This window comes from Myotis myotis, unplaced genomic scaffold, assembly GCF_014108235.1.
Source record: "Myotis myotis isolate mMyoMyo1 unplaced genomic scaffold, mMyoMyo1.p scaffold_m19_p_6, whole genome shotgun sequence".
Lineage (NCBI taxonomy): Eukaryota > Metazoa > Chordata > Mammalia > Chiroptera > Vespertilionidae > Myotis > Myotis myotis.
In genome coordinates, this window is record NW_023416368.1 from 91,253,495 (window position 1) to 91,267,046 (window position 13,552).

The 13,552-nt window shown below is 44.8% G+C and overlaps 1 protein-coding gene across 1 annotated transcript; it reads right to left on the reverse strand.

The window, feature by feature from the left end:
• Positions 1-344: 344 nt before the first annotated feature.
• On the reverse strand, positions 345-13,264 carry STC1 (stanniocalcin 1). Its single transcript, XM_036314731.1, has 4 exons — positions 12,914-13,264; positions 10,738-10,880; positions 9,857-10,068; positions 345-3,433 (listed from the first exon to the last, which is right to left on the reverse strand). Exons 1-4 carry the CDS (start codon positions 13,029-13,031, stop codon positions 3,163-3,165), a joined length of 744 nt encoding a protein of 247 aa, XP_036170624.1. The 5' UTR covers positions 13,032-13,264; the 3' UTR covers positions 345-3,162.
• Positions 13,265-13,552: the final 288 nt, after the last annotated feature.

The following is a 13,552-nucleotide window of genomic DNA, read 5'->3' on the forward strand; positions in this document are numbered from 1 at the left end:
AGAACTGCACGCCTAGTGTATAGAGTTCATTAAATGGGAGGAAAGGTGAGCCTTGAGGCTGGTGCACTGAGCAATGTCCAGACCATAAGCTTCTTCTGAGCTTGTAAAGAATTTGGGTTGCAATTTTACTGTGAGGGTAATAGGAGCCACTAAATGATTTTAAGGGAATTTGGAAGATGTTGATTTTAAACTATGTTCATTTGCATATTGATATTTTAGTGTCAATTGGTGAATTTTAAGAAACCAATCAGCCATTAACTTTGTGTTCAGAAAGTCTCATTCAAGAAGTTTTTAAAGAATAACAATGAAAGACATTGGGGGAAAAAAAACAATGAAACGTAACACTTTATTATTATTTTTATCTTTGAAGGAATTCACCAAAGGTTTCATATTATGCTATGGCATCTTTAATTATAAAAATAAGCAAATAAAATAACTTGCATCTGTCATTACCATGATATGTTTCATAACCTTTATATGCACATGGAGCTTAAAAATGTAATTTAACAATAAATAATGACATATACCAGATATGCTCACTGTTTATTCCAGTACTCAGCTGAAAACCTAAATATCATTTAAATTATAAATACATAATGCAAATATAATGGCACAAAAATGTCTAAAGTGCAACCAAATCACAATAGAAGAATCATGCAAACTGGTCTAGGTCAGCCCGAATCACTCTGCAGGAAACACAGGATGAAGCTTGGGAGGTTTCAGGGAAAGTTAGGGCGACTGGGATGGGGAAAGAGAAGCAAAAAACTAGCAACATTGTGAGAACTGCTTCTTTCTGGATGTGTAGATATATGTATTATAAATACATACATAAATATCACTGTGGGGAGAAAAGGGGGTGGGTACCACGGTGTGAAGAGGTCACAGCAAAAAAAGAGAATGTACTGGACTGAAGAGAGAATTTTGCTAGGAATACTCATATACTACTTGTCGCATTGGGGTCCTGGTTTTGTGGGTTTGCGAAATGGACACAACACACACACTTTAAGAGCTTTTCTGTTTTGGAGAAGTCAGTGTTACCTGGGGTTAGGGGGCACGGGAGGGTGGGAGGGGGAGAGTCAACTTAGAGTACGGTCTACCTGATTTCCAAGAGGCTAAGGCAGTGTCCATATGTTTGGGGACCTGGGGATAGGGCAGTTCTGAGTATAAAAATGCTCTTAACAATCTGATGTCAGCACGCTTAGAGGCTGTGTGGGGACAAAGGCAGCAATGCTTGTGCTGCTGCTGCTGGGTCTGCTGCAATCGTTCTTGGTCCTTGAGCAGCACGTTACTGGTTTTAAAGGCTTTATGGTAAAGTTGTATTGCTTTTCATTTTTCTGGAGATGTTCCCTCCCTCCTCCCACCAGGATCCTTATCACTTGATTTGGTCAAATCTTGAGTTTAGCCTAGTGAGAGTCAAGCACCAATAGTTTCTACCTAAGCGAGTTTGGAGTGGCCCTTACAGTCCTACCCGTCCACCCTCCTCCTCTCTCAACATTGACCTTTGGTGGGCAGTGACGTTCATGAGGGACTGTTGGGTTCAAGGACAGTGACCCTGAGAAACTACTGTTGTTCATAGATAGGTTAATCATTTGGCTTTGGTGGCCGCCATCTTGTAAACATCACGGCAGAAACGATCCAACCACCAGCTCTTTTTTTCCCTCTCTCTCTCTCTCTCGCTCTCTCTTTCTCTCTTTTATTTATTTATTTATTTATTGGCAATCCTACAGAGATGGCCCAGCTGCCAGGACTACTTTGGCAGGCAGCGTGCTACAGGACAAAAATGTAAGAGGAGTCTATTAAGGCTGGACAGGACAGCCCAGGGTTATTTATACCCCCTCAGCCCCAAGTCCCCCAAACTGAATACCCAAAGGCTCATTGACTCATTCCTGATCGATTTCATGGAAAGTCTCCCACCTCAGCAACAGTTTGCCTGAGTACTAGGCACTGATGAAAGGTGGTGAGGAAAGAACTGCCACGTCCCAAGGTATAGTAGGCCTTCTCACACTCTTAGTGGTCCAAGCCAAAGGGATGCTCTTTTTGGTTCCTGTCATTCCCAGTTGGATGTGACAGAGCTGTTTCAGGATAGGTCTAAGTCAAGAGTAGCCTCTGAGTTGAGGTGGGCTGGGAGATTAACATCTTACCTGGGGTCCTTCAGATAAACCTGTTGGTTTTTCCTATCTCATACAGGCCCATCTTAAGTTTTGATGTTGACAAAAACTACTTCTACCCCCTTAGTTATAAAAAAGGCCACAAGGAGCATTTATGTGGATATCTGGAAGTGAGATAGTTATTCCATTCCCAGGAAAAGAAAAATAAAGCTAAGTTACAAAACTAAATCTATATGCAATAAAGTTATTATATACTGCTTTGTTTAAGCAGAGTCCTCTGGAAATTTATGTACAGTACATTAGTTTTCAGCTATTTATATTCCACAGTTAGACCTTAAGATTCTCTGGTTTTAAGACAATTGTTAAAGATACTTTAAAGCTCTGAGCAGTTACAGTACATAAAGATGTTAGCTTTTTGTTTTTCATTAGATGCAAGAAGAGGCAGGCTCAAAGCCTGGTTGGAGAGCCAGGCTTGAGCAATTTGGTAAATGTATTGGAAAGGAACTTAGACATTGGAGGATCAAGACCATAAGACACTAGCTCATGAGAGATCAAGAATTCAAACATGACATTCATATTCGTCCATGGCCAGCACAGATTCATAACACGAATTCCATTTAACATCTTTATGAGCATTTAAGACATGCATTTAAATTAAGTTGCTTCTTATCAGCTAACTCTACTGGGGCAACCATTCTAAAGGGCTCCACATCTTCAAATTACAAGGACAGGGGAATTACATGAACGTTTTGTGTTTGAGAGTAGTTTTGAGGGGAGCTGGGAAAAGACATGGTAGAGGAAAGTGATAAAAGAGGGTTTTTTTTCTCCTGAGGAGAGGCAGAAAGATCACACATATTCTGCTGGTGGGAATGCTGCCATCGAGGAATGTTGGGATATTGGTTACAGAAGCCTAGTTTCATGCAATTTTTCTTTAAGGGGGCTAGAAAATAGGAACTACTTAAAAAAATCAAACCAGGCACAGTACACTCAAAGTTGGTGTGTGAACACCCTTAAATGACACTAGTTTGGTGAGGTTGTGCACACCACTCCCTGGTCATGCACTCTCTGGCGAGGTGCGTTTGATGTGGGAGGGAGAGGTCACCTCACCTCGGAGGTTCCTGAGGAGGACTTTCAGCTTCTGTGGCTCATTGGTGCGCCTCCTGTTGAAGTCAGCTCGTGGGTGTGTTTGGGCACAGTGATCCGTCTGCAGGATGTGAAAGAGGCTGGCCATGTTGGGCCCGATTTTCTCCATCAGGCTGTCTCTGATTGTGCTAACAGTGTCTCCATCACATTCCAGTAGGCTTCGGACAAGTCTGTTATAGTATCTGCATTGGGAAAGAGAATGCAGGAAATGGCCATTCAGTGAGAACAAGGCAAATGGGCTTTCATCGGGGCTCCAGCCAACACCCATCCCAAATGGCCAGGCCATGTGAACCCAAATAGTTTACCCACTGATCGTCACCTTGGCCTCTAATCTTTGTGCAGTGTCTTATTAGTTTGAGTGCTTCCTGGATTTACAACACAATGCAAGACAGGTCTATCTTCAAGTTTAGAGCTCAGGGAGTTTACTTTGGATAGTAGGCTGACGACAATGTGTAAAAGTTTGAGAAATAATTATAGAGCTAGACGGGGTTGTCAAGATCATTTAGTGACTATTTAATCATCTCATTTTACAGAGAAGAAACTAAGGTGGGACAGCTGAAGTGACTTGTCCAAGGTCACACACTGGGTTTATGGTAGAAGCAGGACTTCAACAAATATCAGGAGGTAAGCCAACACTCGACACATATTAATAGTCATTGCGAATCCTTCACCTTTTTCACCCAGCCCCACAACACCCCTCCACTCTGACAGCCGTCAGTCTGTTCTCTATCTGTGAGTCTGTTTCTATTTTGCTTGTTAGTTTATTTTGTTCTTTAGATTCCACATATGAGTGAAATCATATGATACTTGTCTTTCTCTGACTGGCTCATTTTGCGTAGCGTAATACATACTCTTCAGGTCCATCAAAGCTGTCATGAAGGTGAAGGGATTAAGGAGAAAACCAAAAAAACTCATATACACAGACAGCAGCATGGTAATTACCACAGGGGATGGGGTGTGTGGGAAGGTAGAAGAGTATGGGAGGGAAAAAAGGTGATGGAAGGAGACTTGACTTGGGGTGGTAAACACACAATACAAGGTACAGATGAATTGTTATAGAACTGTGCACCTGAAAACTCTATAATTTTATCATCTAATGTCACCCCAATAAATTCAATAAAAATAAAACTAAAAAGGAAATAAAAAAAATAGACTGCACATAAATTTGCAGTTATTTTGATGCCTCTTTGCTATTTTCCTTTTTCTTGGTGGTGTATGCTCAGGTGTATGGGCATATGAATACATATTCAGACTAAACTATCTTATTTTATTTTATTTTTTTATTGCTTAAAGTATTACAAAGAGTATTACATATGTCTCCTTTTTTTTCCCCCCCGCCCTTGACAATCCCCTGGCCTCCCCTACCCCCCAATGTCTTATGTCCATTGGTTATGCTTATATGCATGCATACAAGTCCTTCGGTTGATCTCTTACCCCGCCCCCCCCCCCCCCCCCCCGCTCCCCGGCCTTCCTGCTGTATAAACTTCTGTCTTTAAAGGAACCTCCTGTCTTCAGTGTCCTTGTTCTCCAAAGGTATACTGTAGTGAGAGGGCCAAATTCCAGGCAACGAGACTATTTACATGGAAAGATTAGTGGTCTTCAGTGGTTCATGCTTCACTAATCCCAGGAAACCTCCTCTCACTGGTCTAGCCTTAGCTGGCCTCTTCCTTTTTTTGACATTTTATAGATATTTGGTTAGCATCACACAGGTCAGCATTTGATAGTTTTGTTTTCCTGTGTAGGCTCTAACCTTATTGAAGGCAGGGGTTTTGTTCTTTTCTTTATACTCCTCATGTGCCAGTATCATAAGGCAATATTGCCCATTCACTGTTGATTCGTTGGTTTAATTTTGTGGCCACAGAGGAAACAGAGGTTTAAAAATATAATTTTCTCCCATAAGTCATGATTCTCACAAGAAAAATTATCTGTAGGTCTGGAAAGTTTTACCCAGACTTGTGCTTGGTATAGATTAACTTCATCTTTGGTGCAAGTCCTTTAAGCATCCCAAACACTGCAGCTAAATATTATGGCTCAGAAAGGATTAAACTCTCTGATATTTACAACATATAAATTATTTACCCTGTTCTTTGGGAAGACAGATCAGTTATTTTCAAATTTGAGTTGGGATACGTTTGCTCCATGTTGAGGTAGTGACAGTTGTCAAAACCCATTAGCTCTGTGTTCACTAATAAGAGACTGTCCTGATGGCCGTGATCTGAAGTATTGATGTGGGGAGACCCTTTCCTCAGAGGAACCTGAGCATCACTGGGGCCACAAGATCTTCCGTGAAAAGAAACCTGTTTATTTTTAACTCACCTCACAGAGCACAGGATCAAACATCTTTCCAGAATAACTTAACCCCCAGAGAGGTCCTTTCAAGGATGTACAGTAAATAGGGTGGAATGTGGGTAATGAAGCAAAGCGGTCACCCTTCTGTGAGTGAGCAGAATGAATTTGGGGACCAAAAGAGAAGTGTCCTGTCTGGGTTTCAGACACAGTCCTGGCCCCACCCCACACAGGAGGCTGGATTAGATCCAGCTGTTGTTAAAATTGGGATTCTCTGGCACAGAAACACATTTTCTACCCTTTTGAATGATAAAGCGCATGAGTCAAAGCAGAGCTCACTTGGATGGGGAAGTGGGGAGAAAAATGGTTTTGGAAAAACTGAGAATAATCTACTTTGTAGCAATAGCTTCAGAAGTCCACATAACCACATAGGTCCCCAGCCATCTCTTTACTTGTGGGTTCTGCTAGCTCATGGGTCCCCTGGATCTCTGTGTCGAGTTCACAGGGTGATTAGATTATAGAGAATGAGGTTTCTGATTCTTACTCCCCTGTCCCCCAAATAAGGACTTGATAACTTAGAAGTTACCCTTTCACTTCTAGAAAGAACGATTCACACCAAATGACCTCCCAAATGAGCTGCAGAAGATGGTCTTTGCTTAGATCAACATTGAAAGTCTTGTTTGGCTGAAAAATTCTAACACCAGTTAGGAAACACAGCTTCTGTAGCTGGCCTTGCCTATTTGAGGCCCTGGCCCCACTTTGTCAAACCCACTCTCCTTCTCCTGCTCTTGCCTTTACTGTTGCTTCCTCTGCTAGCACAGATGTCTCATCTGTGCTTGGTGTTTCTTGATGATGGCCCTTGCCAGCCTGGTTGCTTTTAGTGACTCCCTCCAAATCTACCCTTAGCTTCTCTCTTGGACCTTTTTAGCTCAACAAGGGCAGGCTAAGGGGGCTCCTTGGAACAGAAGATGCTCATGGCTTCAATAGCAGCTCCTCCAAGTGTGGAAAATCTGTCAGGCTCTCCATTTGCCAGAGCGAGCGGCAGGTGAATCCTGGCCATCTCCATTTAGGGCTGGAATATAGCATTGAACTCTGGGACTATGTGAGTTAATGAGATAGAACTTTCTTATCTATAGCCACTAAGTGAGATTATTGAAGAGATTGTGTCTCCAGGAAAAGTTGACTTAGTAACTGTCACATATTTACTGAGCACCACCTTGTATCAAGTAAGATGTGTCTTCTCTCTGAGGAGAGAATGCACACAAATCTAATTGTTGATCACCCTGAGGCAGATTTATTCAGTTCTGCTTGGTAGTCTATTTCTGGATGGTGAATATATTCTGCAGGCCTTACTGGCTGCCATTTTTGAAGCAGAAGTCAAATAGCTTGGCTCAAGGCCATGTGAGTTCTAGGCCCAACTTTGTCATTTACCAGCTGTGTGACCTTCAGCAGGTCACTCCCCTCTCTGGGCCTCTGTGCTTTAATCAGTAAAATGAGGCAGTAATCCTAGATAATGTCTATGGTCATTGTCAGCTGTGACATGCAATGTTTCTAGTGATTTGATATGTATGTTCCGTCTCAATTTAATCGAAACAGTACAGCTCTAAGGCCCATCCTTTGCAGGAAGAGTTAGAATGAATCAAGATTTTTTTTCTTCACCTTTATGGTGTGGCGGGGATCTACAACAAAGACTTGATGGGCTAAATGTTTGGATCATCCAGCCTAGAATGACTTTTTAAAGCAAGTTTCTTCCTTCCTACTTTAAAAATTCCATCACTAAGTTTTTTTTTCCTTCGTAAAGAATAAGATCAGATATTCTCCATAGCTACTGTTTCAGCACCGCTTACCCAAATACACACATACTGCCTAGGAACGCTCTGTGTGAGGGTTTATAAATAGTCCTTTGTTTCCCTTGATCAATATTATTCTTCTGTTTCCTGTTCCCTATGCATGCCCTAGAGAGCTGGAAGTGTCGTCCGTTTTCCCACTCTGGATGTGGACTGGTCTAGTTCCTTCCCCAGCCTCACACTGCCTAACCTGCCAATCAATTTTACTTGCTTCTCTCATGATTGCAAATTGAGCCCAGCTATCCTTTCTCTTCGAGTGCATTTCTCTCATGGAAAACTTCCTTGTTCTGGCTCCTGGTCCGGTCACAGGCTTTTGGATTCTCCCAGGCCCAAATCTCAGGCTAGATAAGTCACAGGAAGGTGGAATGAACCTGTAACTACTTCCTTTCACAATTCTGTGCCAGTTGGCATAAGTTAGCGTGTAGCTATGGTGGGACAGAGGCTGGGAAAGCAGGATGTTTCAGGAGAGTGAGGAGCTTAAATAGAGCAAATCAAGCCCAGAATGGAACCGGAAATCTCTACAGTTCTCAGCAGGAATAATATTAGCCAGTTGAAGTGAAATAATTGGAGAAAGGTAAGAGTTGCATGGAAGTTCTGATCTTTCAGAAGTGGCCATCCCTCGCCCCACTTTCCTAATACCTGTGATTCCCCTACGATTAAAGAAAGATATGTGACCATTTTCTAAGGGTGATGAGATGAGGCACTAAATGAAACTAATAATGGCCCGATTAAAATGATTACTGGTCTCTTCTGAGATAGTCAGGATCAACCGTCTAGAATCTGTGCCTCCTTTCCATAGACCTCTACCTTCATCATGGAGGGCAATGCTCACTTAAAATAGATTAGCAATGCCTCAAATTGGTTACATGCCACATTATAGATCATGAATTGTCATCAGGTCCTTAAAGATCAACATATATAATAATGGCTTTGCTAACATACTCCTACCCCTCAGCTACTACACAAACAGCATCCTTTATCCCTAGCCCCAGGTCAGACTAAGCACTCTTTATTTCTCTTCCCTCTGGTGAAGGGTGTCTCCAGCAATTAGCCAGGTTCTTCCCCCCCCCCCCCCCAGATGTAATAAGAATCTTCCTCTGAGAATTTTAAGACCGAAGTCAATATAAAGAGACAGGCCATCTGAGATCAATGCTGGATATGCTTTTCCTGTCTTGAGGAAATCAGTGAGGACCCATGGCACGGTGGCTTTCAAGGACCAAACAAAGGATGTTTATAAATCGACACCAGGTTCTGAAGGGCACTGACCTGTAGTTAAGAGTGAATCGGAAATTTTACAAAGTTTTAATGTCAGGGGCTTAACCTTTCCCAACGAAGGAGCTCCTTTCCTCACCTCCCAGTTGCCCTTATGAACGTGCCTGAATCTCTGGGAAACCCCAGAGGAGTAGGCTGTTGCCACTGTCTGAGGAAGGGTGGTAGCCCTTGGCTGGGAAACTAATCAGGTTAAGTCCGCATTAGCTCCCAGGTAGTCGGAGTGACATGCATAGGACTGATCTTTGTGAATATGTGAGGATTTGTTTGGAGAGACAAAGAATCATAGCACTTCAGGATTGGGAGTCAAGTTTTAGTCCAACGGGGCATCGCAGTAGACTGAACTGGACCATCCCTCCATGCCAGCCCCGCCAGTATCTCTCTTAACTTGATCACACCCAAGGAAGCCCAGGTCTTGCTGGGAACGTTCTAGGGCATGAAGTGAGGATGTCATCCCTCTCATGTGTTAGGTGTTCGCTACTGGCTGGTGAAGACCGAGCCAGGGGCACAGAAAAGCACGCTGCTTAGGCATCACCAGCTCAGTGGCTTTGGGCCACATAAGGTGAGAATGTAATCTGGGGAGTCACCGGGACATCATTCCAGGAAATCTAGGACTAGAGGAACGGGATAACAGTGGCCTGGAAGGGAACGTGGGAATCATCTAGATTAGCCACTTCACTTTTCACAAAGGAAATGTCAGTCCCGGGGAAGTGAGATGGCTTGCTCTCGGCTACCTAGTGAAATATCTGATTGGGCGTGGGGCTCACTCAGAATGCATGCAGGCTTAAAGGACTGCATTATGACATTTGACCAGAGTTTTTATAACGGCTAATTGTACTGTGCATAGTCATTCAGCCAAATTTGATGTCTCAAAAGCTGGTTTTCATAAACTTCATCATTCCCTTCAGGCTTATGGCAAGAAACTGACCATGAAAATATACCTAGGGTTGCTGAAAATGAAGCTTTCTATTAGCTACATGGAAAGACTTTTCCTATAACAGTAAAAAAAAAATAAAAAAAAATCCAGCCTGCTTAAGCTGTCACAACCAATCGCAAACACATTTTTCCTGCAAAAGCTGGGAAGACTGCAAGCTAAAATAAGAGCATGACTGTGGCAATTTAAACCCCCTTCTGTGTCTGGCTCTGCCAGCCAACCACTCCCTCTTCCACCCTAATTGCAAAAAAAGTAGACTCGTTTTGTACCTGTTGGAGAAGTGGTTGGGGAGCTGCACGACTTCTGTGATGGCTTCGGGGTTCCGCTTGGCGATGCTGCACACGTTCAGCTTGCTGTAGCACTCCTCCTGCACCTCAGCAATCATCCTCTGGAAAGTGGAGCACCTCCGAATGGCGAGGAAGACCTTGGCGGTGACCCCGTTGGCGATGCACTTCAAGCTCTCCTTGACAAATGCTTTTCCCTGCCAAGGAAAGGGGTCGGAGGAAAACCTTTAGCTCGAGCTGACAAGAGAGGACAGGGCCTACAATGTGTGGAACTTAGGGGGCGCCTGGCACTGTCCTGTGCCATCTGCATGTCCTTGCAATGAGAAAACTGTGTGCGTGGCCAGGATGAAAAAACGTCCCTACTATCTGAGACTACCTTGAAAACGGAGCTCCATAGAAATAAAATGAGACAAGAGGGGGAAAAAAGAGAGGAACTATAAACTACCACCCTGCAGCTTAAAAATAGCCATAACATGGCTTTGTATACTTGGGATTGACACTTTGATAACTCAAACTACAAACTAGTAGTTAGTATGCTAGACCATGCAGTGAGAAGAACTTATTTGTTAGAAGAATATTTTTATTTCCTCTTGATAAAGCACCCTGCCTTATAAGACAGTCTCTGTCAGCATGTTACAATCGTGCCTTAAGAGTGGGTGGGGAATGTCTTCTATAGAACCTATATCCAGGCCAAAAATTGTGTGTGTGTGTGTGTGTGTGTACTACACACATCGAAGATGAGAATTTAGAGTGGGGAGTCTAGGAAGGAGAGCTGGTTCCCTACAAGACTGGTTCCTAAGCACAATAGTCTAACACACTGTTAAAGACAAGCAGCCAGTGGGAGTAAGGGGTCAAGGTCTTATTACCTGAGTGTCAAATTTAGCAGCGCTGTACAAGAAGGATTTACAGATGTCATACATCCCATCTGTGTCACAGGTGGAGTTTTCCAGGCATGCAAAAGCCCCACAGCCAACCTGCAGAGCACTGTTGAGGCAGCGAACCACTTCAGCTGAAAAAGATAAGCCCGTCCAATCTGAGTCAGACGAGAGGGTGGTTCCAATGGGTCAAGTTGGTGCGGTGGAAACATTCAAGGACATGGGGTCAGAAGAACTTACAGTAGGTGTCTGTGATGGGCCAGTAGATAGACTCCTTAAGAGGGGTGGGTGGTGAGAAAGGGAGGGGCCAGGTGGATCCCTTTGGCTTATAAGAGCCAGGGCACTTGAAGGAGAGGGAATGTGTTTTCCCTCTGGGCCACATGCTCTGGCCTCACCATTGCCACAGTTTGGGGGGCTGGAGAGGAAGGTTGGAGTCCGTGGGATGCATGATGCTTGAAACAGCTCTGCAGAGCCAACGGGCATCACTTAGAGCCTGCAAGTAGGAGAGGCAAAGCCGTGGCTGGTGGTCAGGGTTAGGAGGTGCAAGGGCCAGGGAGTCCATTTGGCTCCCGAAGATGCACTCCAGAGTAATAAGGATGGAATTTTAGTCTAAATGGCGGAGAAGAATTTGCCAGGAGTCCCTTCCGAATTAGGGCTTTTAACTTACCTTCATACTGGCAGATGGGAATTTGAGCCATCCATGTTTCACCCCCACCCCCACCACAGGACAGTGCTTAGAGGTATGCACAATGTCTCTCATATTAAAAGCCATTTTTTTTTTTTTTGAGAGAGAGAGAGAGAGAGAGAGAGAGAGAGAGAGAGAGAGAGAGAGAGAGAGAGAGAAAGGTATGGAATAAAAAGGCCGAGGCACCCCTTGTGCAAGACTGGAAGAAAACCGCAAAGAACTTGCATGAGGCTTTCTACATTCTGGATAAGATCTCCCATAAAAGTAATTTCTCTCCTCCAGAAGGGGGTGTTCTGGCAGGCAGCTCTGCGAGAAATGATCTGCAGCCTTCATGCCACAGGATTCTCCTCCGAGATCAAAAGCACGGTTCGGTTAGGCGTCCCCTCCCCCTCCCACCACCCGCAGCCTCTGGGATGTTACAAGTCATTTCCCTAATTATATATTTTCACGGGTTCAAATTATAACTTTGCTTTGAGCAGTTTTAATATGCATTAGGGTTGCTATTGTTTTAGGCAAGCTCGAATTGTGAATCACTGCATCTCTATAGCAACTAAGTACAAAAGGAAGTGAGGCAAAGCCTGCTCGCGGCAGGGACCTGCTCTTGCGAGGGGAGCGTCGTCTGCAGCATTTGGACACCTGCGATCCCAGCTCTGCTGACAGTTGGGGGAAGCGAGGCAGCGATGAATGGGGAGCCAGGCAGCCGAGCAAAGTCAAAAGGCAGAGGTGCCGGTGCCGGCTTCCTAAGCACTCTCTTCCCTTGGAGGCCAAGCTAGTACAGGATGAACTGCTCCCGGAGTCAGGACTAGAGCGAGACCTTCCCTAGGAGATACAGCTGCTGTTTCACAAATACTGCTTTCCCAGGGGCTCGCTGGCCAAGGGCGGCATGGGCGCCTGAATGGAGCCCGAGAGCGAGCGAGCCGGGAGGAAGAGGAGGAGCAGTGTGGGGGGTGGGATGTGTAGGGTTGTCTCTGAATCTGCTCGGGATTTGTCAGACTTGAGGGCTATGGCTCCGTAAATCAATCTGCAGGGGGAGATTTCGGCGTGCTCTCCGAAGGGGTGGGGAAGTCAAGTTACAGGGTCTTAAGGGTGAAGAAAGAGGGGCATCAGCCCAATCATGTCTCACCTTAAGATCAGCGTCGGCTTCTGGAAGTATAGAGAGCGCTTTGAAGCATGCCAACATTCAAGCCTCTCCCCGCCCCCTCCCCGCCGAAGAGGGTACGTGCCAGATTTCAGGCAATCAGGCTAGGCTTATGCAATGAAATACCCTCAGCAGAGCGCCCAGCTTCTTCGTTAGTTGCGTGCAATTTATTAAACAAAGGAGCTCCACTTCCTAAGGCTATTGGATTACCCTGGCAGTTTAGGGCCATCAGGCATGAAGCACATTTATTATCAAGATCAGCCGGCACAGACACCGTTGCAAAAGCGAGAGGCAAATGAGGACAGCTCTTTGGGGGAGAAACCGGTCCTGGGTTTGCCGCTTACCTGAGTTCTGAGCTGCCACCCGGGGTTTCCTGGGGCTCACAGAATCATTCTGCTCCGCCTCATGGGTTGCAGAAGCACTGATCACCAGCACCAGAAGCACTGCTGAGTTTTGGAGCATTCTCTGAGAAGTTTCCGCTAAGTTTTTGGTTTTTTTTTTTCCTCCCCCCCTTTCCTCTTTCCCTCTCCCGGCTCGAGGGAAGATGTGGATCTGGATACACTGAAAGCCTAGGTGAGGATTCGATGAGGATTTTTTTTGTTGCTGCTGATGCTGCTCCTGCTGACGCTTCCTCTGCTGCTGCTGCTGCTGCTGCTGCTGCTGTGGCTGCAGTCGCTGCTGCTTGCACCTCTGGCTTTTGCAAACTGGGGGCCCAAGAGCTGCACCCAGGGGTTTTATAGCCGTTCTTATCGGTCCTTAGGATCGGGGACCAATCAGGTCCCTCAACTAGTCTGGTTAGCCAATCGAGGGCAAGCCCATTGGTCTGGAGCTGTTTGACTTCTTAGAAATATTTTCCAGCAAATTAAAAGTACCTGCTGCCAATGCTTCATATGTGTGTGTGACTGTATGTGCATAGACGTGTGAAAAAGCTATTTTCATGGAATTAAAGGGTAACTTTGTATTGCTGGAACCAAGGGAAAATC

What these genes read in the sequence shown, in the direction of transcription:
- STC1 (XM_036314731.1), bottom strand. Translation starts at nt 13,031, where the DNA reads ATGCTCCAAAACTCAGCAGTGCTTCTGGTGCTGGTGATCAGTGCTTCT. An exon ending in GGTGGCAGCTCAGAACTCAG is followed by an intron (nt 10,881 to 12,913) that starts GTAAGCGGCAAA and finishes TATCTTTTTCAG; the next exon opens with CTGAAGTGGTTCGCTGCCTC. An exon ending in CTGCTAAATTTGACACTCAG is followed by an intron (nt 10,069 to 10,737) that starts GTAATAAGACCT and finishes TTTCCTTGGCAG; the next exon opens with GGAAAAGCATTTGTCAAGGA.